The following is a 24803-nucleotide window of genomic DNA, read 5'->3' as shown; positions in this document are numbered from 1 at the left end:
CTTAAATATCGAATTTTGCATGAATACCCTTTTAAAATTTATATTTACATGTATATCCTCGTAAAACACTTGTTTTGCTATTCTATTTTTTTTTTTTATCCCTACTTTTGCATATGTACCTATATCATCGAATGCCTTTAAAAAATTAATGGTTTTAAATTAAAATGACCAAAATATCCTTACTAGGTAGATATATAAATAGAAATATTTATAAGGGTATACAAGCAAATGGAAACTTTATAAGGATATTCATGCAATTTTGTATATTTAGAAAGGTATATATGCAAAAAAGAATTCTAGTATATGTAAAGAATTTAAATACATTAATTAATGTGATAACCTTCATAATTTTGTATTTATTACTTAATATCATAGTTTTTAGAATTTTGCATTTATTAATTTTGCCGCCTTATAGTTTTTAGAATTTTGCATTTATAGAATTTTGCAAGCAGAGGAGTGAGGGCGGCGAGCAGCTCGGATAAGGCGGTGGAGCGTCCGATTAGAAAGATGAGGGGGCATGGGATCTGAGCGGTGGAGCGGCAAAAGCGGCGGCGCTCAATGGAGGCGGCGGTGCTCAGCGGTGGCGGCTCGGTGCGGTGCTACAACGGTGGCACAGCAGCGGTCGCGACAAATCTCGGGCGGTGGCTCGATCGGTGAAGCTTCGGTGACGATGCAACAAGGCGGAGGCCGCGGGCGGTGCGGGGTGGCGGCTCGGGCGTAGCCGCGAGGAGGGAGGCCGATTGGGGAAGATGAGCATGTAACTTTTTTTTTTCCTTCACCCTCCCTCCTCTCTCTCTCTCTCCCCTCTCTCTATCTCTCATCTCTTCCCCTCCCATTCCCCCACTCTTTCCTTTCCTTAAACGGGCCGAGTCAGGTGACCTGTTTATTAAACAGGTCATATTCAGATTGTAATTCCTGACCTGTTTAATAAATAAGTCGGGTTCAGATCTATAATTTTTTGACCCGACCTATATCTGACCCGACCTGTTTATGTCTGATCTGACCCGATTGCCATCCCTAATTTAGATTCTTAGCCTGACGAGAACGTCAGGAATTGAACGGAGGGAGTATGTGAGGACCCGTGCAGGCGTGTGTTTAGTCTCACATCGGTTATTTGCTGGGTAGATCTTGGGTACTTATACAGCATCAAGAAATCCAAATAATACCTTCCAGTTAGTCATTTTGGGTGAGGTTCTGAGTTGTCACAAGAATAATCACAAAGGCCTTAGGCTGTAGCAGCGCGGAAGCTTACAGAATAAAAAACAAACCTAAAGAAATTTTTTGACATATGTAGCTCGAAGGGATGGATCTCAATGACAATTAGGTGTTTATTCCATATATCACTCACAAATGCTAGCTGATCGCTAATTGCCAATCATCAAAATAGATGGAAATTCAAAGGCGGCTAGCCTTATCCTATATGTACTCCATCCTTGTTAGAGTTAAAAACCTTAGCTAAATTTTACCATTATCAGAGTTGAGTCTTAAAAGAAGTAGAAATCAAAAGCACATACTGGTATTCCAAATGCTAATTAAAATATCATATGCATGATGAAATCTATCATAGCACTGGCCTCTTAAAGTTATCTTATTCGATGACATGCCTTAATGTATTGTTGTTAAAGATGGATGAATGATGTGATTATGCAGACTAGAGAAGCCCTATTTCAAGTCACGCCAAGATCAAAGTAGAAATATCAGAATATCGATAGCAACCGCGAGGACCCTAAGTTGATACCTTGGTGTGAATATGAGGAGGCACTTGACTCACATATCCCCAAGGAGCTTAAATATATGCAATGTTAGAAAGTATTATAAATAACAATAAATTTAAAAATTTACCAAAAATAGCATAGATAAAAATTTTGTATGAAATTCAGCACAAGTTTAATTGCATAAATTGAAGATTAGATGACAAAGTTATGAGTACAAAACTGAAATTTTATAGGCGTATTCTGAGGCTATAAATTAATGGACGAAATCTACCATCCTCAGTATATAGACAATGGCAAGTCCATTATTGATATAGATTGAACCGTTGAAACCCTACAATCAATTGGTTTTTGAGTCTAAATTATTCTAGAAGTCTTTGGATGGTAGTTAGGATGTCATCCGTGCTCAACTAGCAATAGCTAAATTACCTTCGATTATTTTTCAGTATTCAGTTCATCCCTAAGATAAAGATTTTGTTTATAGAAGCCTTCTTTTTCTTTTTTTTTTCTTTTTTTTTTTGCTAGAATGGGTGATTCATACAACACGTGTAAGAAATAGAAGCCTTCTTTTGTGCGTTCTTTGGGTCTTGGTTAATGAATCCTATGAGTTTCTATTAATGAATAGTCCTAAAATACTATTGTATTCTCTTCTTTTTAATCCTAATGAATATTGCTGAATTCTAAAGCTCTCCTTGAGTGTCGTTTTGGGCAGTGTGCCTCTGCCTCGCTTTGGTGCCGCAACCTTCATACGACTTGAAGGCATCATCTTCTTTAGGTGCGACTTCGGAAGATCGTTTGCAAATTTAGTGTAACGTTGTTGGATATTTTGGAAGCCTAAGTGAATATTGGTGCAACTCTAGTCGAATCGAGGGGATTGGTTCATCAAAAATGAATCCAACTTATCCTAACTTATATTACCTTCTTATTTTCCTCGTTCTTTTTTCCTAATTCTAGTTTAGATCTAAAGTTTTTATTCTTTGCTTCCAAACATTTTGTAAAAAAATTTACATTTTGTAATTCTAGAAAACTTTGATTTTCATTTGGTATAGGAAGAGATATTGCATGGGTCTTGTTGTGATTATCTTAGCAGTTGTGTATCACATGTTATTTCCTACTTGTAGGCATCCTTGAGTAGCCCAATCTTGCTTATTCTTCTACTCCCGCGCGCGCTCATCCTAATTTTGCATGGTTGGATGATAATTCCTGCTAATTCTCGTTTGTTGGATGAACTCAAAATAAATTATTAGTGTTAGATCTATGATCCCTCGTAGAAAATCTGTAAGGTTGTAGACAAGCTAATTTGTAGCCTGAGGCACTATTTGGCAGAGCTGTTAGCAGTAAAGATTTTAAAAATATAGTTTTTTAAAGTAAATCTTTTATAAAAAGCTATTTGCTATTTGGTAATTATATTTATAAAGTGTTGTAGAATTTTAATATGTATTTGGTAAATAAATTGAGAAAGTACTTTTGGTATGACAAAATGACTATAAAGAACATTGCATAGTATTATACAACATAGCATAATAAAATATAATATGTATTAATACATAAATATATGATATAGCATTATATTACTATAATGTAATATAATATTATTATAATATAGTAATATAATATTGTATACTATAGTATAATAATATAATATAATTTGATATTATATAATATAACATATCAATGTATTATGATATAATGTAATATAATATAATATTTATGATATAATACAATAATAAAGATATAAAATATTATAATTATTATAATTATATATTAATATTTTACTAATATAATATTTGTAGGAACTAATTTTTGGGTTTTTTGTTTTCTTTGTTGGATCTTCTGCAGATTTTTATAATATAAAGAGACATTTCTTGTAATTATAATATTTATTATGGATATTTTGGTTCAAAAAAAATATAAATTAAAATAGTTTTTCGACGCATGCTAAAAGTGTTTTTCTAAAAAGCTCCATTTTGGAGCTTTTCCTAAAGAGCTATTTTAGCTTTCTAGTAAAGATAAAATAATTTTTTGATTTTTTTACTAAAAACCTCATTTTCTTCTAAAAGTATTTTTGGATGACTAGACCAAAAGTTTTACCAAACGGGGCCTAAATTCTATAAGGCCAAGTCCCTTTTAACAAATTTTGAAGATCATCCTGGGCTGAGCCCATTTCTATATTGAACTTATGCCACCATGCCCATGATTGCATTGCTTAAATAGATAAGGAACACAATTAATACCTTTCATACAACTCTTAAAAATAAAAATAGTTTGATATATATTTGTACGATATGTTATTTTTTAGCATGCAAAAGTAAAGGAATTTGACACACATTTGTATGACTCATCTCTTTTTAAGCATGCAAATGTAAAAATACTAGAAGGACATCCGTATGTGCAACTGTGCCTTGTCATTATGGCTGTCAGGTGACTATATTTAATGCAAACGCAATGTGTTACACGAGGAGAGATTCATGAATCACACGTAACACTAAAGTTTTGCTAGTAAAATTGAAAGTGGCAGCAACTTTCTACGTTCGAACCGAATTGAACGGATCATACATTCAGATGGATAAAAAAATGAAAACAAAGTGGCTTTTTATTCTGGTGGAATGAATTCTGGCATGCGGGCTGGTCCTGCGCGTTGCTATTGGTATTAATTCCATGCATAAGCACTAGTTCAGGCTTGTGCACATGCTTATTTGCCTTTGGTCCTTTTGGCCGACTATGGTCAGACCAGTCTCTAAGCTCATCAGTTATCCGGTCTGGTTTTCAAATGTTATCCGGATCTCGTCTGGGGGTTTTCATCAGAATCCTCGTGTGCATTACTTGAACATATCTCTCTGTCGTGCAAGTTGAACTAGAATTAAAAGGAAAGAGGAATTTATTCATCTCATTCTCCCCGGTGGCCATGAGTAAAAAATAAAATCTGGTGTCGGTGCCCGGTCTTCCGAGTCATTCTGACCTACTCCCCACCAATGAACGCTCTCCCAAGGAGTCAACGGCCGACAGGACAAGTCAAAGCAAGAGCCGTGCTCTCCTTCCATGTTTTGCCATCAGGTCGGGAGGACGAGAGGAAGCTCACAGGAAACAACGGAATCCGTCCTCACTTCCGTGTCTTTTTTTTTATCTTTGACTCTGGGTCAACAGGTCAACTTCGGGGGGCAATCCCCTCTACTGTAAATTCAAACCCCCTCCCCCTCCCCCTTCTCCTCCCTCTCCGCTCCCTGCCCGAGACCCAACGGTCCAGATCTCTCCTCTTTTCACCTCTCTCCCTTCCCGAATTCTTCTCCTCCCAAATTTTCGGCTCTGCTTTGGATTTTGACATCAGATCTCGGTGTTGTGATGGGGCGAGAGGTGGCGGTAGTGGTGGCCAACGCGGCGGAGGTGGTGGAGGAGGGGTGCACGACGCCGACGGCGGCGGAGTACCGAATACCGGACGCGGTGGCGTGCCCGCCAGCGCCGAGGAAGCCGAGGAGGAGTCCGGTACCGGGCGGCGCTCCACCGGTCGGCGGCCAGAAGTTTTTCATCCCCCCGAATCTCGAGGCGGTCTTCGCCGTCCACAAAGCCTGCTGAGAGCCTTGAGATAAATACTGGAAAAAAGATCTAGTTTATATATCACTTTCAGATTTCTTTCCTCCTCCTTTCCTTCCCTCTCTGTAGTATATATTGTCCATAACGCTGTAATTGGTGGCATGAATGTGGATGAATCTAATCAGATTGAGAAGATCTTATTTTGTTTCCTTTTTTATTTTAATTACCAGTGGAACACAAATTTCACGTTTTTTCTCTCACAGAAATACCTCTATGGAGTTTTAATCTGTTAATCATCATTTTTGATGGCAAAAGTATATAAACAATGAAAAGAATCCTTAACCACAAAAGGATTCACATTTTGCAGCACACATGCCTATCACTAGTTTTTCCACAAATAATTAAATATCTGAATGCCGAGGAAATAACTATTTGATGTAAGCATAGCTTAGGAAGATGAAGATAGTGTGATTACTAATGGCTGACTGACTTTGACTGTCTGATAAATCTTAAAAGTGCACATTCATGACTCAAATCCAGAACTTCTATTTGCTAAGTAGATGGATATGGCTGCAATCGTCATCTTTTAGTTACAAAGAGGTAGGAATATGGATGATTTTGAACATTAATATAAATAACTAGTTTTTACTAACTACAAATACCATTTAACAGACACCTCCATATAAAAGATGTGCATCTTAAAAAATAAAAATATACCATTATTATCGATGAGAGCTTATATTTTCATTGCCTAAAAAATCAATCCTCTCCGTGAGATAACCCCATAAGCTAATTCACCAATTCTAGTGTTTGAACACATGATATCACTGGATGATATATCATCTGGTCAGATTGGGCCATGTAGTTTATCTTTACTTATTGAAGTTACTGGTTTAAATAATTAACCCTAAATCAAATTCATATAACAAGACTAGGTATACATTTCTTGTACTGCTAAAACTTTCTAGTGAATCAGCAAGTCTCTACTAAGGTTGGACATGGGACCGAGCTAGCCCAAGGCCTATCGAGCTGGGGTCGGCTTCGGCTTAGGTTTTGGATCTAGCATGAAGGGTTCGAGTTCGGATTGTAGAGTCTAAATAAAATTCAAGGTTGCTCTGAAGCCTGATTCAGAGACCGGCCTGATCTGACCCCCACCCCTGAGAAGCTAAGACAAGGTAATATTTATTTATATCACACTGAAGTGGTTGAAAAGTTGAACACCACAAATAGCTAGCAGTCCTAGAATGTAACCAACCAATGATTTGGTTGGTGGTTGGATGAATTTAGAAGAACACTTTGAGCATCACTGAATTAAGAATGGTAGGTAAGCAACAAGAGATGCAATCTTGATGCCAACCATTCTATTGCTTCTTATAAAGGTAACAGATGGCAGGTTGCAGTGCAGTGAGCCGCAGAAAACAGCAAAGAGGAAATATGAGATGAGGAGGAGATACATGGAGGCCAAGCAGATTTAGACATCTATATCCATATTCATGAAGCGCTTGTAGTTGGACAAAAAAGTCGATTCAAACCTCTAGATTGTTAGCAATATATCACCTAAATAAGCAAATAAATCTAATAATTATAATTAATAGAAAATCTTAAAAGAAATAATATATATATGTATATTATTCAGCATCAAAATAAATCTATTTTATCACAAAGAAAATCTATTCTAGCACAAAATAAATTTATTCATTTAATAAATTCAAATCATAAAATTACAAATCCTACAGATCCACTAACATTAAATTTAAAACAAAAGTAAAAGAAAATAGTCTGATTTAAGGCATGTCGAAGCGCATAGATACTGTCCTAAAGAAGTATTTGCTCCCACATACGGGTCTTCCGGCAATCCTCCTTAGAGATATGATGATCATAAACTTCTTTTTCGGTACGTCTCGAAAGAAGCCAAATCGAATCCGATCAGATTTGCAGATCCAGCGAAGAATGAAATAAAAAGAATAAAATAAATTGAATATAATTGCAAAAATAAAAATAAGAAGTGGCTAAGAGGAAGAACTTTTCTCCAGAATTTTTTTGATACTTTTTTCTAATTTTTCGTGTCCCGAATAGGATGAAATTGAGGTGTATATGTAGGGGTACTGGTCAGGGGCTTTTTGGTCATTTTTGCGGAAGTGTCTGCAGTAATTATGCGGGGGAAAACCGCAGAGGGTGCCGCAAGCGCCCGCTGGCTATTGTGCATGCGGCCCGAGAATGGCCGCGTGCGCATTTGATTTTTCCAACATAAATTGCAAGAAAAGAAATAATAAGTTAGAGAGTAATAGATACGCGAATGTTTCGAGAATTCTCAAGAATTCTTGATTATTTCTAAAATATTTTCAATTATCCGCAAAAGTTAGTGAGCTATCTATCAACATGCGGTTCCAAATTAGGGCAGAACACTTCTAAAAATCATCTTGATATTCCCAAAAAAAAATTTCCTGATGTTTTTTTTCCTTAAATAAATTGCACTATTTTGCGACTGAAGATGACTGTATAGCTTGCCGGATCGGTATAGTATTGGATCTAGCTAAAACCTTAGAAGGAAAGGCCAAGAAGCAAGCACTTCGAGATGGTCAATTTGTCATAATAATCGTCATTATGAGGTAATTTTTATGAAAACCCATGCCAGCGTGTGTTTAGTCCTACATTTATTATTCGCTGGATAGATCTTGGATACTTATACAAAATCAAAAAATTCAAATAATATTTTTCGACTAGTTATTTTGAATAAAATATTATATTATTACAATTTTAAGAGCGATCGTGCTCGTATAACATCTACACATCCCTTAGACTTCATGATAAGCTACTTAGTTCTGTCATTCCAGCTCAGACCAATCCAACACTCTTTTTTTTTTTTTTTTTTTTGGTGGCACTGCCAATTCGGCAATTTCTCATCTCCACCAGGCTTGAATGCAGCTGAAAGATATCAGGAGCTCCTTCATCCCTTTGTGGGGACCCAAGATATGGCAAGTGGCTTGGAAATGGGATGAGTGATCCTAACATGTGCCCTTGTACCCATTCTGTACCCCATCACCTTTATGATTTTTCATTGCATGTGGAAAGGGATCATGCCGCATTGTTCAAAGATTCTCCGTCCAAGAACTGCATGCACTTAATTATGATCTGTTGCCCAGCATCGACCAATGATGCACCCTTTGAATCAACAAATTCAAGACCATTTCTATAATTAAGATAGTTTTCTTACATTGGTGTAGGATTGAGGCTTTTGATGTGATTCATTTACTTAATGACTTTTTTGATGGGTTTTCCATCTTTCTTTTAGGGCAGGAAAAAAAAAAAAAAAGGAGAAGAGACTCTGCATCATCGAGAATTTGGCTATTAAGACTGAACTATAATGATCTTTCAAGATTGGTTAAGGTGAGGAATGCGTCTGAGTCATCATTTTTTCCTTCTGATGATAATGCATCAATTCAGGGCCTCATCCAAAAAGACGAGCCAGAAAGTAATATTTGGATTCCATAATTCTGTACAAGTATCTAAGATCGATCCAGCGCATAACTAATATGGAACAGAATACATGTTTATGAAGATCCTCATTGAAGTCCTGGCTTTCTCGCTCGGCTAACTAAAGTTTAAATCCAATCACGAATACTACAACCGGTTGATGGTCAGTTTCAAAAAGGCCCATGCTTCAGTATCTCTAGTGCGTATGGATCATAAGTCGGATCTATTTTGATACTATCTATAGCATGTCCAGGTCGTACCAAGGTAGTTTGATAGCATGCAATTGTTTATTCTTGGCTTAAAAAGTGCTAAACTGCACCAGACCATGATTAACTAACTACACCCATGGCGATGCACCACAGTGAACAGTCCATGAACTGTGCTGAAGCAGAACCACCATACCAACCTTTGTCCAATTAAAATAATGCTGTCATCTATCGATGTCAGGCTCTCATGAAATACCTGGAGTATGAAATATTAAACAACTCTTGGGATTGTAAATAGAGGGCAGCCACCAGGCCCCCCAGATGGCTTTTCATGCCAAACAAAAACTTATCACAGTTGATTCTGTACTAAATAAGCAAAGGTTTGACGTAAATTCTAATTTCTTGCTAGATTTTTGAAATGTCTGGATCAAAACATTGGTGATATGTGGCATCATCATATTCCCATACATCTAACATATTTTTATACATTTTTAAATTTGAGTAATATGAAAGGGATCCAATAATTGACAACACGAAGTGTTTAGTCACAGGATGTGACCTCACCCATCCCTGAATAAGCAATGGATAGTGGTAAAGGCCCACCTGAGTCAACTTCTATATGGATCTGCCTGAGCTTTAAAACAATGGATGGTGGTTTTATTATTACTTTAAGCTTCTGTATCCTAGCAGGAATACACCATTAACAGGGCCATATTTATAAATGATAAAAGAGGACAGATTTTTCTTTCTGTCTGAATTAAAAGCTTCACCATTTCTAAAAACTTTTCATGCCGTTTAAGGATGTTTGAGATTTTTTTCTTTTCGATTCTTTGAAATATGTAAGCTTTACCTAATTGTCGAAATTGTCACCTAGATTGCTTAAACTATTTCTGTTATACCTCTATGGGCGACAGCTACCATTAAGTTATAAGAATGTAAGGAGAAAAAGGGAGTTTTCAGACAAATCAGAAGGTGGGGAGCAGAGATTTTTCAGACAAATTAATTTTTACTGAATCCTAGTCTTTGTTCATTCAACGGGAGGAGAAAACTTGGTTTCCGACAATGCCTTTTGTATTGGAGACAATCAAAAGCCAACTTAGAGTTGGTAAACTGACATTGCAGCTTGCAGGTGGGACCGTAAAGCTACTTTGGCATTTCAATGTCTTATCAGGTTTCATGAGTTGTTTCTTCCTCACTTCCAACAAAATCTGAAAAAGAATTGCGATTTTGGAGCTTCAATATCCTACAAGGTTGCATGACCCCTTAGTTAAATCATCATTCCACCAAACTCCAGAAGCATAACGGAATCCCAATATCTTAGAAGATTACATCATTTTCTTCTTATAACCATTTACTAAAACTTGAAAAAATGCTGAGAAATTGGAAAAGATAGTGTTAAGAGGCCATAAAAAGTTAGGGTGTACCGGTCGGATCAGATACAGATCGAAAATTTGTCAATCCGAACTTGACCAATTTATTAAACAGGTAATCAAAATTGGATTTAGAACAGGACGAAACAAGTTAAATTGTTAAACGATTAAATATTAACATCTTTTTAAAATGAAAGCTCCTCTGTTGCTTTGCTGAGATTAGAGACCCCTCATTTCCAATATCTGCAGTCTATGCCCAATCCCCACATGCCATTCGGTCCCCCCACACCTATTCACAGAATCACACCCTGGAAAAGGCTGGTAAGCTGATCATCCCACAGCCATATTCTGTATAAAAAGTATAAATGCTTGCATTTTTTTTTTTTTTTGGTACATATAATTACACTCCATTCAAAGATACATACATTCCTTTTTTTTTTCTCTCTCTTTCTGGAACATGCCATAGAAAAAGAGGACACCATGGGAGTGCAGATGGCCAAAAGGGAAAGTCTCTGTGAAATCTTTATTAATTTTTTTTCCTGGTCTTTGCTTTCCTTCGTTGGTGGTATCAGCATGCATGTGCCTGAGCTGATGCCAGCTCATAGCATGTATTCTTCCAAATTTAGCTTGTGGGGGGCTGCATCACTGTGACAGTGCTCTGTTTCCTCCTCGTTCAAAAAGACACTGCTCTGTTTCTTGTCTTCTTTGCCTGCGTTCCTTGTTCCCTCCTCTCTAAGCTAAAGGAGAGCTGGTCTGAGGTGGCCGATCTCGAATCCATGGCTTCTGAGGCTTCGTCAAACGATCAAACAGATGACAAAGTATGTAACAGAGAAAACGCTCCTTTTTCTCTCCTTTTTTCCTAGTTCTTTATTTTCATTTCCTTTCTATCTTGTGTTTCTCTTTCTTGGCTACCGCCAACTGTAAAAGAACTCATGAAACTGAAAAATGGAAATATTCTTTTTTTTTGGGCTCTCCTGCTAGGATTAGGAATTTGGAGCAAGATATACCTAAAAATTTTCTGTTGTGAGGCCTTTTTCATGTTCTTTTCCCCTTCATATTGTGTGTGCAAACTGTTTTGGGCAGCAGAACCAGTTCTAGCATTCATGGATCATGGTGGAGGGATCAGATGTAAGCAAAACTGATATGATAATTTGATCAGTCTTCTTCTTCTTCTTCTTCTTCTTCTTTTCCAGCCAGTGCTGCAGATTTTGTAAAAGAAGAGCCATCTGAGTTTTGCTTTAAAATAAAGATCTTAGAGGGCTAAGAAAGTCTCTTTCTTTTTCTTGTTTTCTCCTCCGGCTTCCTGCTCGTCCATCTCTTGTTCTGGTCTTCATGAAACATGAAAATAAGGTTCTTTTGTTTCTAAAGTATAAAAAATTGAGTATGTGTTTTGTAATTACGAGAGCATTGGCTCTTAAGATTTTGCTTTTAGATGCTGCTTCTTCTATATTCACAAGATTAATCAGTACGTTTATTCCTTAAAACTTATATAAATACAAGCATTGTACATATATTATCATGGATAGAAATAATTTAATTGTCCATGATTTTGAGGAGAATTTACTGGTTCCACCTGATAAATGTTGAACAATTAAATTGATTTCATTTTTCTATCATGTTTCAAGTCTCATCACTTGTCATGGGAAAAAGGATTCCTCAAATTTGGAACGCCTTATTTTCCTTTGGTTCTGTCCCTCATAATGATAAATTCATGACATGCACTATCTTCTCTCTTTCACTTGCAGTGCCAGAAATATGGATGTCCATATATAGCTACCAGATAATCTGGTACAGGTTTTAACTTAGAAGATAGATGCAGCCTAAGTTGGACATCATCGCACCTTGTGCTCATGGAAAATTGGTTCAACCTGTGTTGAATTTAATTTCAATTTCTCATACATATAAACTAGTTTTAATGTACCTGATTAGAGAGGAAAGCAGGTCCTTGTAAAATACCTCAAGGAATAATTTCTTTTAACAATACTTATTGGTCTTAAAAACTTCCTAAGAAAGAATGACTTTGTCAATCCGCTTAACAAAAAATATCAGTTATATGTTATTTAGACCAGTTATTAGGATATTGTAGAAAGCCCATTCGAGATGTTGAATTAGGCAGGAGCAAGAGTTTTTGGTCTATGGTCATACTAACAAGACAGAGTAGTTCAATATGATAAATTCAAGAAAACAGAATGAAGATTGCTGAATTTCAAACTACCTTAGTTTCTTTCCAATTGGCAAAAACCTTCAGATGATCGAGCAATATATTAGCTCCTGTATGTTATTCTATTAGAAACTTGTTCTAATTTACTGTTCCATGTTTGTGTTTGATATTGAGATGACTATTTATCCATTGTTGATGACTTCCAATCGAGTTACTTTAGGTGCATATGCATCCAGAAAGCATTAATGTTCATGCACATATACTAATTGGCTCAAGTTTCTTTCACTCTCTACTTTTATTTTAAAAAAAAGAATTTTTTTTTCTGTACAGGTATATTAATATTATTAGTTTGATAATCAAAACCCATATAATTGCTTTTCTATTTCTGATCATTTCATGCGCATGCATAAGCGTTTATCTGCTTCCCTTGTCACCATTTCTGAGAAAATGTAAAAAAAAAAGGAAAAATCTATATCCATTATACATTTTTATTGATTTTTCATAATTATCATTTTTTGGTTTTATACAAGTTCTCTTGCTTTGATGCATAAATAATCTCTTTTTCTGGAAATTTCTTGGTTGGTACCTGACTAGTATACTGGCAGATTGTTGAGAAGGAAGAGGTCAACAATACAAAAGATACTGATGGAGAGAATGTTTCCCAACCAAAAAAAGTTGAAGGTAAGGATGAGGAAGCAAATTTCCAGGTAGAGGATTCAACAAATACTGAAACAGCTTTAATTGAATCAGAAGAAAAGCCAGAAGGTAAGATTGATTCCGCAGTTGAGGTGAAGGAAGAAGAAGATAATGACAAGGCTTCTGGTTCAGATGATTTAGTTGGTCATGGTGTGGAAGGGGTGGACAATGCTAAAAAGGAAGCTGAAACCTCTGCTACGTCAGAACCAGCAGCCGAATGTACCCAAGAAGAATTAGAGAATCAACCAGATGTATCTAATACTCTTGTGCCACCAAGTGAAGTGGTTGAAAAACCAAAGGAGGATTTTGAGGAATCTTCAGTTGAAGAACCAGAATCAGAAGCATCAAAAAAGCCAGCAGTTTCAGAAACGGTGACTGAAAAAGCGAAAGGTGAAGTTACAGAGCCTTCAACTGTTCCAAGTTCAATTTCAGAAGAAGAAAACAAACAAAAGGAGCCACCGATAGTACCCACTGCCAAAGCGCCTGCATCTGATGGCATTGAAAGCCTTGGTACTGAAGAAGGTGCTGAGAATTCCCAAGACGAAAACAAGAACTTTGAGGAGACTGTTGCCTTCGAAAATTTGAGTGCAGTGGTAACAGATGTTGCGAAGCTTCAAGAAGCTGGAAAAGGGGCTGTTGCTCTTGAGGCTACTGATGCACCCCAAAAGACTGATGCAGAATTAAATGCTAGCAGAGATGTCGAGGAATCTGCAAAAGAAGAAATGGGGAGCAGTAAAGTCGAAGAGGTGGTGAAAGAAGTTGCAGTTGATGCTGGCAAGCCTAATCCTCCTGCTGCTATAGAACTGGTAGAGGCTGCCGATGAAAGTTCAGTTATCAAAATCACTGAAGATTCCATGAAGCCAGAAGCTAAGGTTGAAGAACAAAAGCAAGAAAAGATTACAGAAGCTGAAGAACCAAATGTAAGTGAGAAAAGTAATATTGATGCTGCTAGCAAAGTTGCTGCAGTTGCATATGATGGAGAGAAGGTTTCTGGAAGTACTGAAAAGGTTGAGGAGAAGAAGAATGATAGATTGGAAAGTAATGAGCCAACTTTGGTAGGTACCTCCAAAGATCTCAAGGCAGCTACTGAAATTTATGAAGTCTCTTCCGAGGAAAGGAAGGTCTCTGAAGGTGTTGATATGGTTGAGGATAAGGACGAACACTTAAAAGGTAAAGAGGAAATCACCAGAGATCTTGATGCTGCTTCCATAGTTGCAGAGGCTTCATCCCAGGCAGAGAAGGCTTTTAAAGGTGCTGCAGTGTTTGAAGAGACAAAGGTTGAGGGTCTGAAAGATGAGAAGCTATCTGGGTTAGAGACCTCCAAGGATTTCGATGCTGCCTCTGAAGTTGCTGAATTTTCATCTCAGGAAAAAGTATCCGGAATTCTTGAAATTGTGGCAGAGAAGAAGGAAGAGAGCTTGGAAAGTGATAAGACAACAACAATTGATACCTCCGAAAGTTCTGATGCTGCTGCCGTCTCATCCAAAGATGAGAAATCTTCTATAGCTGCAGAAATGGTAGATAAGAAGGATAACACTCTAGAAGGTGACGAGCCAACTTTGGTTGAGACCTCCAAAGAATTCGATGTTGTTGGTGACATTTCTGGAGTCTCATTAGCAGAGGAGAAAACATCTGGTGGTACCGAAATGGTTCAGGAGAAAGATGAGAAAGAGAAATCTCCTAAAGGTGCTGAAACGATTAATGAAAAGAAGAATGAAGCTTTGGAAGGTGCAAGGAAGACTCTTGGTGAAACTTTTAAAGAGCATGATATGGAGGAAAAGAATGTTATCTCTGCATCTGCTGCAGAACCAGTTGATGATTCTGAGGAGATTGAGAAGGATAAGGAACTTGCAAAAGATATTGCAGAGACTGGGAAACCTGATGATGGAAACATAGTTGAGCCCTCCAAAGATGGTGATGTCACAAAGCAAGACAAGGAGGCCCCTAAACAAGACGTTCGTAAAGCTTCTCGACACCATTCAAGTAGCATATTATCAAAGACGAAGCATTTGATTGTCAAGGCAAAGAAGGTGATCCTTGGTAAATCACCAAGTTCAAAGACCATGTCAGCAGGAACCAACGATGACATTGAAGTGAAGTAATAGAGCAGGAGGTTTCTTCAGTTTAAAAAGGTTGTGTCATTTGTTATAGGCTCTTGCAACATATATGTTCTAAAGGTCATTCTTGCATCCACATCCTGCCTGCGCTGGTGTGCCTTCCACATGGTGCCCAGTGAGAGAGAAAATATGTGTGTGAATGGATGAACAGAAATGCAATTAGGAGGATTGAGCTAATGGGGCAATGACACTTGCAGGGAAAGATTTATTGAAATTGTGCCTCTTGGCTTGATGGTAGAAATGAGGAATTGAACAGTATCAGTTCAGTGAAGTGTTATTTATTTCTCGGGATGGTGTGCTTTTGTGTGGCTTGGTTATATTTTGGTTGTGTTTATAGACCTGGCGAGACATTCTTTTTGTTGATTATGCGTGTATTGTTCAGTCTCATGAATAATAATCAACGTATACTTGATATATATTTTGTAACTTATTGTGATGCAACTGCATTGTGGTGATACGATAAAGATGCCTGAATTCAACATCATGTTAATGGGAGAGTGTTCCAGTGATATAATCATGAGCATGTTGGTTTCCTAAGTTAATGCATCAATGCAAGTCCACTGACCCAAGCATGAAGGCAATAACGTCCAACAATTGTATAAAATGTTCATGAAATGATGTTAATTCCATGTTAACCTCGTATGTCGATATATCCACTTTCATGTCATTATCACATGCAAACATGCATTAGTCAGCATTACCTTTAGAAATATATACGTAATCCTCAAGTAATCCGTCAGACAAGAAATTGGGTTCCAATGTGCAAATGGTATCAGATGATGGTACTTTCCAGTTCCATACCTCTATGGAGACCTGCAAGAGCATGTGAACGACGTCCGCTAATAGCTATTGTCAATAGAATAAAATTTATTCTTTCATTGTTCTTGTACATTATGCTATAACCATGAGCCAAATTGTCTCCAAGTATAAATCAGAACAAAGGAAAGTGAAGAGCAAAAAATTAGATAATAATATGATCTCACGGCTTGTCTAGGAATTTATCCTTCTGTTTTTAATGAGAAAAAGGGATGGGGAGATACATTAATATTCTTTCAGATATATTCAAGTTGATAAAAATGAAGCCTATATTCTTTCAGATACACTTAATTCTTGAAACAGAGGATTATTGCTTTGTTAGAGCCAAGAGGAAATGCATAATTTCTAAATATGGGAAAGAGGAAAAAGCTCAAGTAGCTAAAACATAAAAGATTTAGAGAAAATTTTAATGTAAAATTCAGGCCAAGTCAACTTTCAGAAGGATGTATGATGAGGCAACTGCTGACTCCAGAATGGCGACAAAGACTTTATGATAGAATTTATCTTAGACAAATACATGTAGAATTTTCTTTGACGACGTAGATTAAGAACACCATAGTGGATCGAGTAGATTACATAAAAAAATTATGCTAATAATTGATGCTAGAACAATTGGAAGTGACAGCTGACTAGCTGTGTATGGATGTTAAAAGTTTGGTCAAGGTATGCTTACAACCCTAGTGCATCTGCACCAGCCATAAAATATCTGCAAAATTACTGCATTTCTGTGAACAAAGAATGTTTGGGATGTTTTGTTTAATTGACAAGCAAGAAATATAACTAATTTCCTATTTATATTTTATTTATTTGGAAATCTTTGAGAAACTCGATGAGTTGCCGCCATTTATAGTCGATTATAGAACCTCTCCATAGAGGAGAGGGGTGCCAAGGGGCTGAGATAACCATGGTTGGCTACATTGAATTAGTATTTTATAAGGCATATAATGCTAATGCCTGGGTGTGTTAGAGAAGTAGCAATATTGAAGTAACAGGGGCATCATAAGGTTTGCATGACCATTTCCTTTCTGCAGTTTAAGTAACCAACCTGAGCTTACTTAACTGTGAGATGATTGAGGAGCTTGACTTCATTACAGGAACCAGTGATTTAAAAGATTGACTTACAATTCTGTTCAGAAAAGATAGGACAGAATAAGGGAAGATGACTAAGCATCAACTACATATTCCTCTCACTTATGCCCTGAAAAATTGACCTAATGCTTTGCCAACCATTATATAAGATTCTAACTTTAATAGTAACCAAAGAGATTTTCACATCTGCCATTTCCCTTTGAATATTTAAATTATGCACCTGCTCTGAAGAGTATATTTACTTTTAAGTTTCAGAGCACATTTAGCACATAGCATGTTATCTCGTTCTTTGATATTATTTTGCATATTTAATGAGGTCATTGGCAAATTCCAGAGAGATGACAGAAGTACATTTATGCAATAGGTAAGAAATACATTAGGTACCAACATGGATGGCAAGGCAATCAACTGCATCATGTGTAGTGATCATTTCTCAAGTGGACCCGCATGCAAGGCCTATATAATTTTTTTCATTTTCAGAGTAGCCTCTCTTATCATTTCCAAAAGAGATTCCTCTTACATCAGTTAAACAAGGAAAAAATTTCTTAATTAGATGAGCCTTCATCTATCTTCTTCTGTTTTCCACCGTCCCATGGCCTAAATCAGCACTTCCATCCAAGTTCTGTTCATCCGCATCCCTGCCACAGCAGTCTATCATACCTCACCTCCTGCAAAGGTGAACTGAGTCTCCATGCAATTCCTATGGAGTAGCAAATACTTTTATGATTATAACACCCATCACCTGGCCAACATTCATCAGTTTTTCTTCTATACATCTCCCTAAAGCTTACTAGCCTTGATTTGTGGTAACATACTTTTGTTTGCACCTATCGATGACCATCACAATGCACATCTATGCTACCCCACAAAGGCATCCTTGATCCTACTTGATGGATGGGATGTCTCTTATGTTTAAAAAGGAGCAAAAGCAGCAGCTGGGAAGTCAGCAAAAGTGGGTGCAAATGGATTGATGATTACCAGAATTTATAGAGAAGGCGAGAGTCAAACAGCTTAGGACAAGACTATCCAGCTGCCTCACTGAATTGCTCTTAAGCTACGATTGGTATGCTTGAATGGCCATCTCAAAGCCCAGTGACAACCAAAGAAAAGAGAATTGCATGTGCCAAAGGAAACCGATTAAGAAACTTAAAATGAAAAACAAAATCAAACTGGCATGTCATACTGAAGTACATTCAGGAAAGGGAACGATCTCTGTGAATATAAGCAACTTAAACAGGGTGCTGCAATCAGATTAAAAGCAACAGCTTTTTCCGACACTCATCGATCCCCCTCTTAAAAGTGAGCCAACACCAGCAATCCAGCTAAAATGCATTTGTCCTTCCTTAAGGCGAAAAAACATAGACATAAGCAACAAACCTGATCATATCTATTTGTGGTCAGGTTCACAGGTCCAACGCCGCCACTGGATCTCATCTATATCCTTCAAAATGGAATCAATCTCTTAATTGGTCCCTGCTCTCTGTCCCTAATATTCTCTCATCACCCCTCGATACTTCAACCTCAGGACTCTGCATGAAACTGAAATTGCTACTATTTATCAGGATGGCACATCTAGGGTGAAACTGTAATAACCATGTATCAAGAAGAGATCAAAAATTGTTCTGCATTTGTATGCATTTTTCAACGGTATATATACATTGCAACAAGTGGCATGTGATCTATAATAATCACTCGCCATACCTTATAATTTACCGTTCTTAACTACTAAAAGCAGCTAACGGGTATTTCTGTTTATGTTATTCATCTGGATAAAATGCAATCATTGGTTTATCATTCACAGATTCACAGACCCAATAAAAGAATTTCTAGAAAGTGATTCAAGAAAATTTACATCAAGCACCGAAAGCTCTAAGCAAAATTACTTTATTGAAAGATTATAGGTTGTTACATCAAGTCAGAAATGTTTACAGAGGTGGAAACAACTCTTTCTATAGTACACTCTGAAAGCTCATCCTCCCTGACACGTGGTCACTGCATGGATCCCGCAAATCTCAATTTACAAAACTCTGCATGTTATGCCCACCCTGCTACTGAAAACCGAAAGGTTACTTCTAGGTACCATGAAGTGTCTTGTATCAAAAAGTGAATTTCCACATGGTGGAAGACTTCAGTTGGGTTGCATCTTTCATAGAAATTTTGCAAGCAATGCCCATCTCAATCAGGCAGTGTCCATAAGCTTTTGTCCACTGTAGCCTGCAATGATAGAGAAGTCAGGATATAGTACTTCACTGAAGTGCTTACCAATACCTAAACATTTCTGAACTCACTTTTTGTGCAATCCCATTTTCAGAGATATGGTGGAGATGTCCATTTTCCCTGGCATGCTGTGTTTTATTACTCATTTTCACCAAAAGCAGTCCGTTAAAATGGTTTCTTCACTGCCTGACAGCAAGAAACACTATCAATTAATTGGGAGGGTATGATAAATTTGACAAGATACATCGATTAAGTAGGCTGTGAACCTAAGACATTAAACTATTAAAGATGGTACAATTACTTTGCAAGAAAATGTGGGTTGAGGAAAAATGTGCATACCTGATCAGGAGTCTGAATCTGTGAGTCATTGATGCCTGATCCATGTAATGCTTCTATGTTTTGTTGCTGCTGATCTGCAGAAATTGAAGTAGGCGCTGTGTCTGAAGCCGAAATTGGACAAGTTGTTGGGACTGTAATCTCAGGCACTGAGTTTGCTGTAAAAGAAGGCCCTGATAAAGAAGCAAATGGAGATGGCCGAGGAATCGACAAAGGGCCACCCTGAACTGGGACTCCAAACATCTGATGGTTGACAGATCCAGGCATGCCATGCAAGCCCAGCGACACTGGAATTGAGGAGCAAGGGAACTGCGGTCCATGCACTGGTGGCATAGGGATCATCGGGCAACTGGGGGAGCCATTTATGTCATACATTCCCATTCCATAGCCAAATCCGATACCCATTCCCATCCCTACACCCATTGGCGAGTACCGAACCATGGCTGGTGCATGCATATGTTGCATACCATGAGGCAGCAACATTGGAGGCATGCATAATCCGCTACTCATGGACAAGATCTGTGTTCGAAGAAGAAAGGAAATTTTTCAGCAAGCGGATCACATTGAGAAAAACCTAAGAAGTAGAACATGCATGACCACAAAGCATTTACCTGAACTTGCATCTGAAGTGTTTTAAGATACTCAATGGCCTCTTCAAGCATTGAAGCTTTGTCCGCCTTCAAAATTGTGTGATTTAAAACGACACAAGCTCTTTCATGTCAGCTACTGTATTGATAACATCAATCATACTGGCTTAAGAAAAAAGTATGTTACCTTATTACAATTGGGTATAAGCTCTTGTAGTGCACGCATTTTCTCATTGATCCTATCCCTTCGCCTCTGTTGATACGAAACAAAAATTATACATAGCGAATTTAAATTACCAGTTCAAATCAAAAGATAACAATTTCAAGCTAAGAATACAAGTTGTCATGTGCACTCACTCTTTCTGATAAATTATGTACTTCTGCAGCGCGACTTCTCTTTGCACCCATCCCTCGTCCGGTTGCGGGTTTTCTTAAGTCCACCGACACATCTTCAAAATCCTATATGGAAACAATCAGTCAAAAGAATTTGTCGAAAGAAGCTCCTGTGCAAGAAATTACATAGGGTTCTCTATCTCCAACTTACTTCACTCTGGTATCCTGATTCTTCTCCTTCACGACTTTTCCTCTTATCTCCCTGCTTAGGATCGTTAGATGCTGCTCCTGCACTATTAGCTGAACACACAGAAGAGGATGCAACAGCTACTTCAGGAGCCTTTTCAGTTTTGTGCCGCCTTAAGGCCGCACTTGCCGCGACACTTGAGCTAGCAGGTTGATCGGCAGGTTTACTACAATTGTTATGAAGGATATTTGAATCATTCTTCCTTGAAGCATCTTGTTGACAAATAGCCTCTGAATGCTCAACAGGAATCACCTCTTGGGGAAGCTTGACAGGTGACCGCAACTCCATCCCGGGAGGAACTGAAACTGATTGGCCTTGAACCCCTGTAGCACTCTCGAAAACACAAGCAGACTCGATCAACGTTGACTCCACAGTATTAATATTCAAGGGAGCAGACGCCTTCTCATTGGTTCTCTTTCCATCAACACCATGGAGATTGGCCTTAGCAAGCATAGCGGGTCTTGAGAAATGGGAGAAATTCAGCATGCCGCCATTCAGCTGCGGTGGCTTGGCACTTGAAGGATTTTGGTTCTGCAAATGAGTTCTAGTGCTATCACCGATCCCAGTGTCTGTAGCTCTTGATTTGGAACTTGGAGCTGAACTCTGGCAATGCTGTGAGAATTGAAACAATTGGCTAGTCCTAACCCTACTAGGCTCCGAACTCTCTGCAAATGCTTTCAAAGCATGCTCATGTTCCGCACTGTGTGAATTCCTGATATCTTGGCCTAAGCCGCTGCTTCCATCGGCAGCTGTGCGCTTGTTATAAGCAGAAGGAGAATTCAGATTGGCCCCTGGGAATTCATTCAAGAACTCCGAGCAGTAATCATTCTGGAGCGCATCCTTTGGGAGTGGTTCCTCAATGGGAAAACTGATCCATGGGACCATATCATCATCTTGAGCATCGATACCAATATCAGCAGAAGGTCCCGAAGGCGAGAAGTCATTAACCATTGGTTCCATTGCGTCAAACCGTGAAGCCCTCGGATTGCCGGCATCCCTTCCATCCTTCTCACGAACTCCAGCAGCCTGGGAAGAAAAGGTGGTGGGTAAGGAGCTCTTCTTAGGCCTACTGGAGTGGCTCTGCATCACAATCTGGCCATTCTCCCACAGTAGCTCAGCAAATTCGTGATCAGGCCTTAATTCCCAAACCATGAACATAATGTTTCAGAACAAGTATAAATGAGTGAAACTAACAATAAGCCATTACATGAAGAATTAAATGATTCACAAAAAGGAATTAAAAAGAATAAAACCGATAGGATAGAACAAATAATGGGAACAGAGAATAAGGCAAGCCCACTTACATGGTGAATAGATCAGCCGAGCAATTGTTCGCTCTTGATTGTGTCGCTTCCGGCTTATCCTTTGTTGCATACTGATGGTATTGGGAGAGAGGCATGATTTCAAAAGCTCATGAAACTTTTTCAGTTAGACTCCAGAGCCAGATTGGGACTATAACTAGAGTGCTGAAATCTACGGCTCGCTCCTTAGATTACCCAAAGAAGAAGATTAAATTCTCCTCGCAGCCTATTAGACCCAATCTAATAGCACTGAAAAGTTAAAAACCACGTAACGCCACTTGAAGCTTTCCAGCGAGAACATATGCTGATGCAGAGAATTTCCAACCAAGAGTCAATATTTCTTTCCAAAAAAAAAGATCATTTTTTCTGACTTGGAACACTGATAAAAAACAAAGATAGAAATCTAGATCTTCTTCTTCCTAGGGAAATCTCCAAATTGCATCAAAATCCAATCTTTTTGGTACTTTCCAACAGGGAATCAACCCACTGAAGCAAAAAAAAAAAAAAAAAGATTCAAACCAAGATGTACTCTCTATCACAATAAAACCAGTTAAGGCAAAAGCTCATCAAGCAAAAAAGTCTAAATCCAGCTCTTCCTCGAGGAGGAGTCTCCCAATCCCCCCCAACGAAATCACCAAAGGGAACATAGAAGGAACAGAGTACCCATTTCCCCCGCTCCACTCCCTGATGCCTTCACAGCTTTTTCTCAGCAGAAGTTCCTCTTCAATTGGAACAACAAGATGGTCTCCGCACAGACTTTCGAGAAAAGATCAAATTTTTCTCACAAGCTTCGGGCTCATCCTCAGGATCCAAAGAAAATTAATTTAGTGGGGCAAGAGAAAAAGTTGATGCTAAGGTTAAAGATCTCATCTTTTTCCTTCCCTTTTCCTCCCGGCAGCAATGATCGGCTAAGGGACCAACCAGAGTTCTTATCCTTCCCATGGCCTAAACTTGTTCCTGGCGACTGGAACTTTCTAGAATAAAAGGATAAGATTCACTGTCCTTATTCTGAGCATTTGACCACTATAAAAAGTTACCAGTAAAAGGAAAACAATTGATAAATATACTCCTCTGTTGTCTCCCTCTGCGCAATTATTTTTAGGAGAGAGTGCGGTCTTGGATCCAAATAAATCACGGCTGTTCTAGCCCCGTTTGGGAACGGGATAAGAATTTCTGAAATAATTTTCACCCATCTGCGATGGATGCAAATAGCTCTGAAATAAGAAAGGATCAGTAGGAATAGGGCAAAATGGTCACTTGGGTGATAGCAATTATTAGAGTATTAGTAATTATCACCCGAGTATTGAAAGTACTCTTTGGATCCTTTCTCAATAATGGGATGGTGATTTTGATGGGATTGGGCAAGTTGTGTAGCAGATTTCTTTAAAATGCTATTGTCAGCATAATTTAAAAAATTAATAATAATCTGCACCATCATAATATATTTTTTTTAATTAACACGATTTAATATTAATTTATATTATTTTTTATTAGTATGATTTTATTAAAATAATTTTAAAAATTATATAACAATTTGTATCAATTAGTAATATTTTTTATTATTAGTATGATCCTATATTAATATATATTATTTTTTTGTATAGAGCCTGTATGCAAGCATACATAATCTCTGAATATGATAGAACATAAAAATAACAATGATGAGAAATTAATGAAGATAAATTGGAACAAAGTGTTGAGAGCTGTTGGGACAAAAAAAAATGGCTGTTTCGAAATGAGTACCATGAGCAAGTTAGTGGCTGCTACTAATGCTTGTGTGATGCACATAAAATAAAAACAGTGCAAGTTTGATGAGTGAGAAAGCATGAGGCATGCCATAGGTGATCCTGACAAATTAGGAGAAGCAATAATAAACTTAATAAAAATTATAAAAATGGTGCTGAATAATAATAATAATAATAATAATAATAATAATAATAATAATAATAAAACAAATGCATGTTTTGCAAGGACTTTTGCTAAGTCCTAGTACTTAGTTAAGAAATGTAATCGCGATAAGGTTTTATGGGTACCATATAATAATATTATAAATTAATGGTTGAGAGGATGGACATGGATTAGTCATATGATAATATTTCTGTTTATATTCTTTGAATGATATCAGGCTAAAATCATATGGTTTGGATGGTTTGCTATATTGTCGAAGTGAACATGACAAGATAATGAAAAATGTAAAGCAGCCTTATAAGAGTTATCGGATTGGTAGTAGAAGTAAACCCAAATTAGAACAAACTATATAATGCCTAGAGGCCTACGCTGAGTTTTGCATGAAAAAATATTGGTATCAAGTAACTTTGATAAAAGGTGAATGATTATTGTATATCTTATTTAGTATTTCACATAACTTAGAGTATATGAAGCAATACATTAATATCCTCGACAAATTTAAGAACTTTTATGGCATCTATATCACTGTCAAGTAATTAAAAATCATAAATCTTATACCAAGCTCCATAACAGGTTTCAATTAATAAATGAGTATTAAGTTCATAATGAATTTAAAGGTATGAGCAATTTTCTCGAAAAAGAATTAGGGCTCGACCTTTGTAATATAGGACAAATGTTCGTTTCTCGCTATAAACTACACATCAC

The 24803-nt window shown here is 37.5% G+C and overlaps 2 protein-coding genes across 7 annotated transcripts; one reads left to right on the top strand and one right to left on the bottom strand.

Moving 5' to 3' along the window:
* The first annotated feature begins 10473 nt into the window (after positions 1-10473).
* Positions 10474-15680, top strand: LOC103720130 (uncharacterized). 2 transcript variants are annotated; one of them, XM_026809625.4, is made up of 2 exons: positions 10474-10611; positions 13057-15680. In XM_026809625.4, exons 1-2 carry the CDS (start codon positions 10543-10545, stop codon positions 15247-15249), a joined length of 2262 nt encoding a protein of 753 aa, XP_026665426.3. In that variant the 5' UTR covers positions 10474-10542; the 3' UTR covers positions 15250-15680. The 2 variants fall into 2 exon arrangements, with proteins under 2 accessions (XP_026665426.3, XP_008807927.3); XM_008809705.6 differs by lacking the exon at positions 10474-10611 and adding an exon at positions 10628-11108.
* Positions 15681-17866: 2186 nt separating this feature from the next.
* On the bottom strand, positions 17867-23343 carry LOC103720128 (transcription factor PHYTOCHROME INTERACTING FACTOR-LIKE 15-like). 5 transcript variants are annotated; one of them, XM_088717173.2, is made up of 9 exons: positions 22194-23341; positions 20854-22024; positions 20667-20768; positions 20497-20562; positions 20334-20399; positions 19726-20241; positions 19458-19572; positions 19099-19383; positions 17867-18708 (listed from the first exon to the last, which is right to left on the bottom strand). In XM_088717173.2, the coding sequence occupies exons 1-7, from the start codon at positions 22286-22288 to the stop codon at positions 19552-19554; spliced, it is 2037 nt and encodes a 678-aa protein (XP_088573299.2). In that variant the 5' UTR covers positions 22289-23341; the 3' UTR covers positions 17867-18708; positions 19099-19383; positions 19458-19551. The 5 variants fall into 5 exon arrangements, with proteins under 5 accessions (XP_088573299.2, XP_088573300.2, XP_088573301.2 ...); XM_088717174.2 differs by lacking the exon at positions 17867-18708 and having other exon boundaries at positions 19038-19383; positions 19458-19568; positions 22194-22676; positions 22854-23343; XM_088717175.2 differs by lacking the exon at positions 17867-18708 and having other exon boundaries at positions 19038-19383; positions 19458-19568; positions 22194-22494; positions 22854-23343.
* Between the last annotated feature and the right edge of the window lie 1460 nt (positions 23344-24803).

Source organism: Phoenix dactylifera, chromosome 2 (genome assembly GCF_051530095.1).
Source record: "Phoenix dactylifera cultivar Ajwa chromosome 2, Ajwa_hap1_PhDact_Kaust_v1.1, whole genome shotgun sequence".
Lineage (NCBI taxonomy): Eukaryota > Viridiplantae > Streptophyta > Magnoliopsida > Arecales > Arecaceae > Phoenix > Phoenix dactylifera.
This window is presented reverse-complemented; position numbering and strand designations above follow the sequence as displayed.

Bases quoted from the DNA above. Each gene is read 5' to 3' on its own strand.
- LOC103720130 (XM_026809625.4), top strand. From the start codon at position 10,543: ATGCCCAATCCCCACATGCCATTCGGTCCCCCCACACCTATTCACAGA. The intron at 10,612-13,056 runs GTAAGCTGATCA...GTATACTGGCAG, and splicing joins TCACACCCTGGAAAAGGCTG to ATTGTTGAGAAGGAAGAGGT.
- LOC103720128 (XM_088717173.2), bottom strand. From the start codon at position 22,288: ATGCCTCTCTCCCAATACCATCAGTATGCAACAAAGGATAAGCCGGAA. The intron at 22,025-22,193 runs GTAAGTGGGCTT...TTGGGAATTAAG, and splicing joins TCGGCTGATCTATTCACCAT to GCCTGATCACGAATTTGCTG. The intron at 20,400-20,496 runs GTAACATACTTT...ACAATTTTGAAG, and splicing joins TTATACCCAATTGTAATAAG to GCGGACAAAGCTTCAATGCT.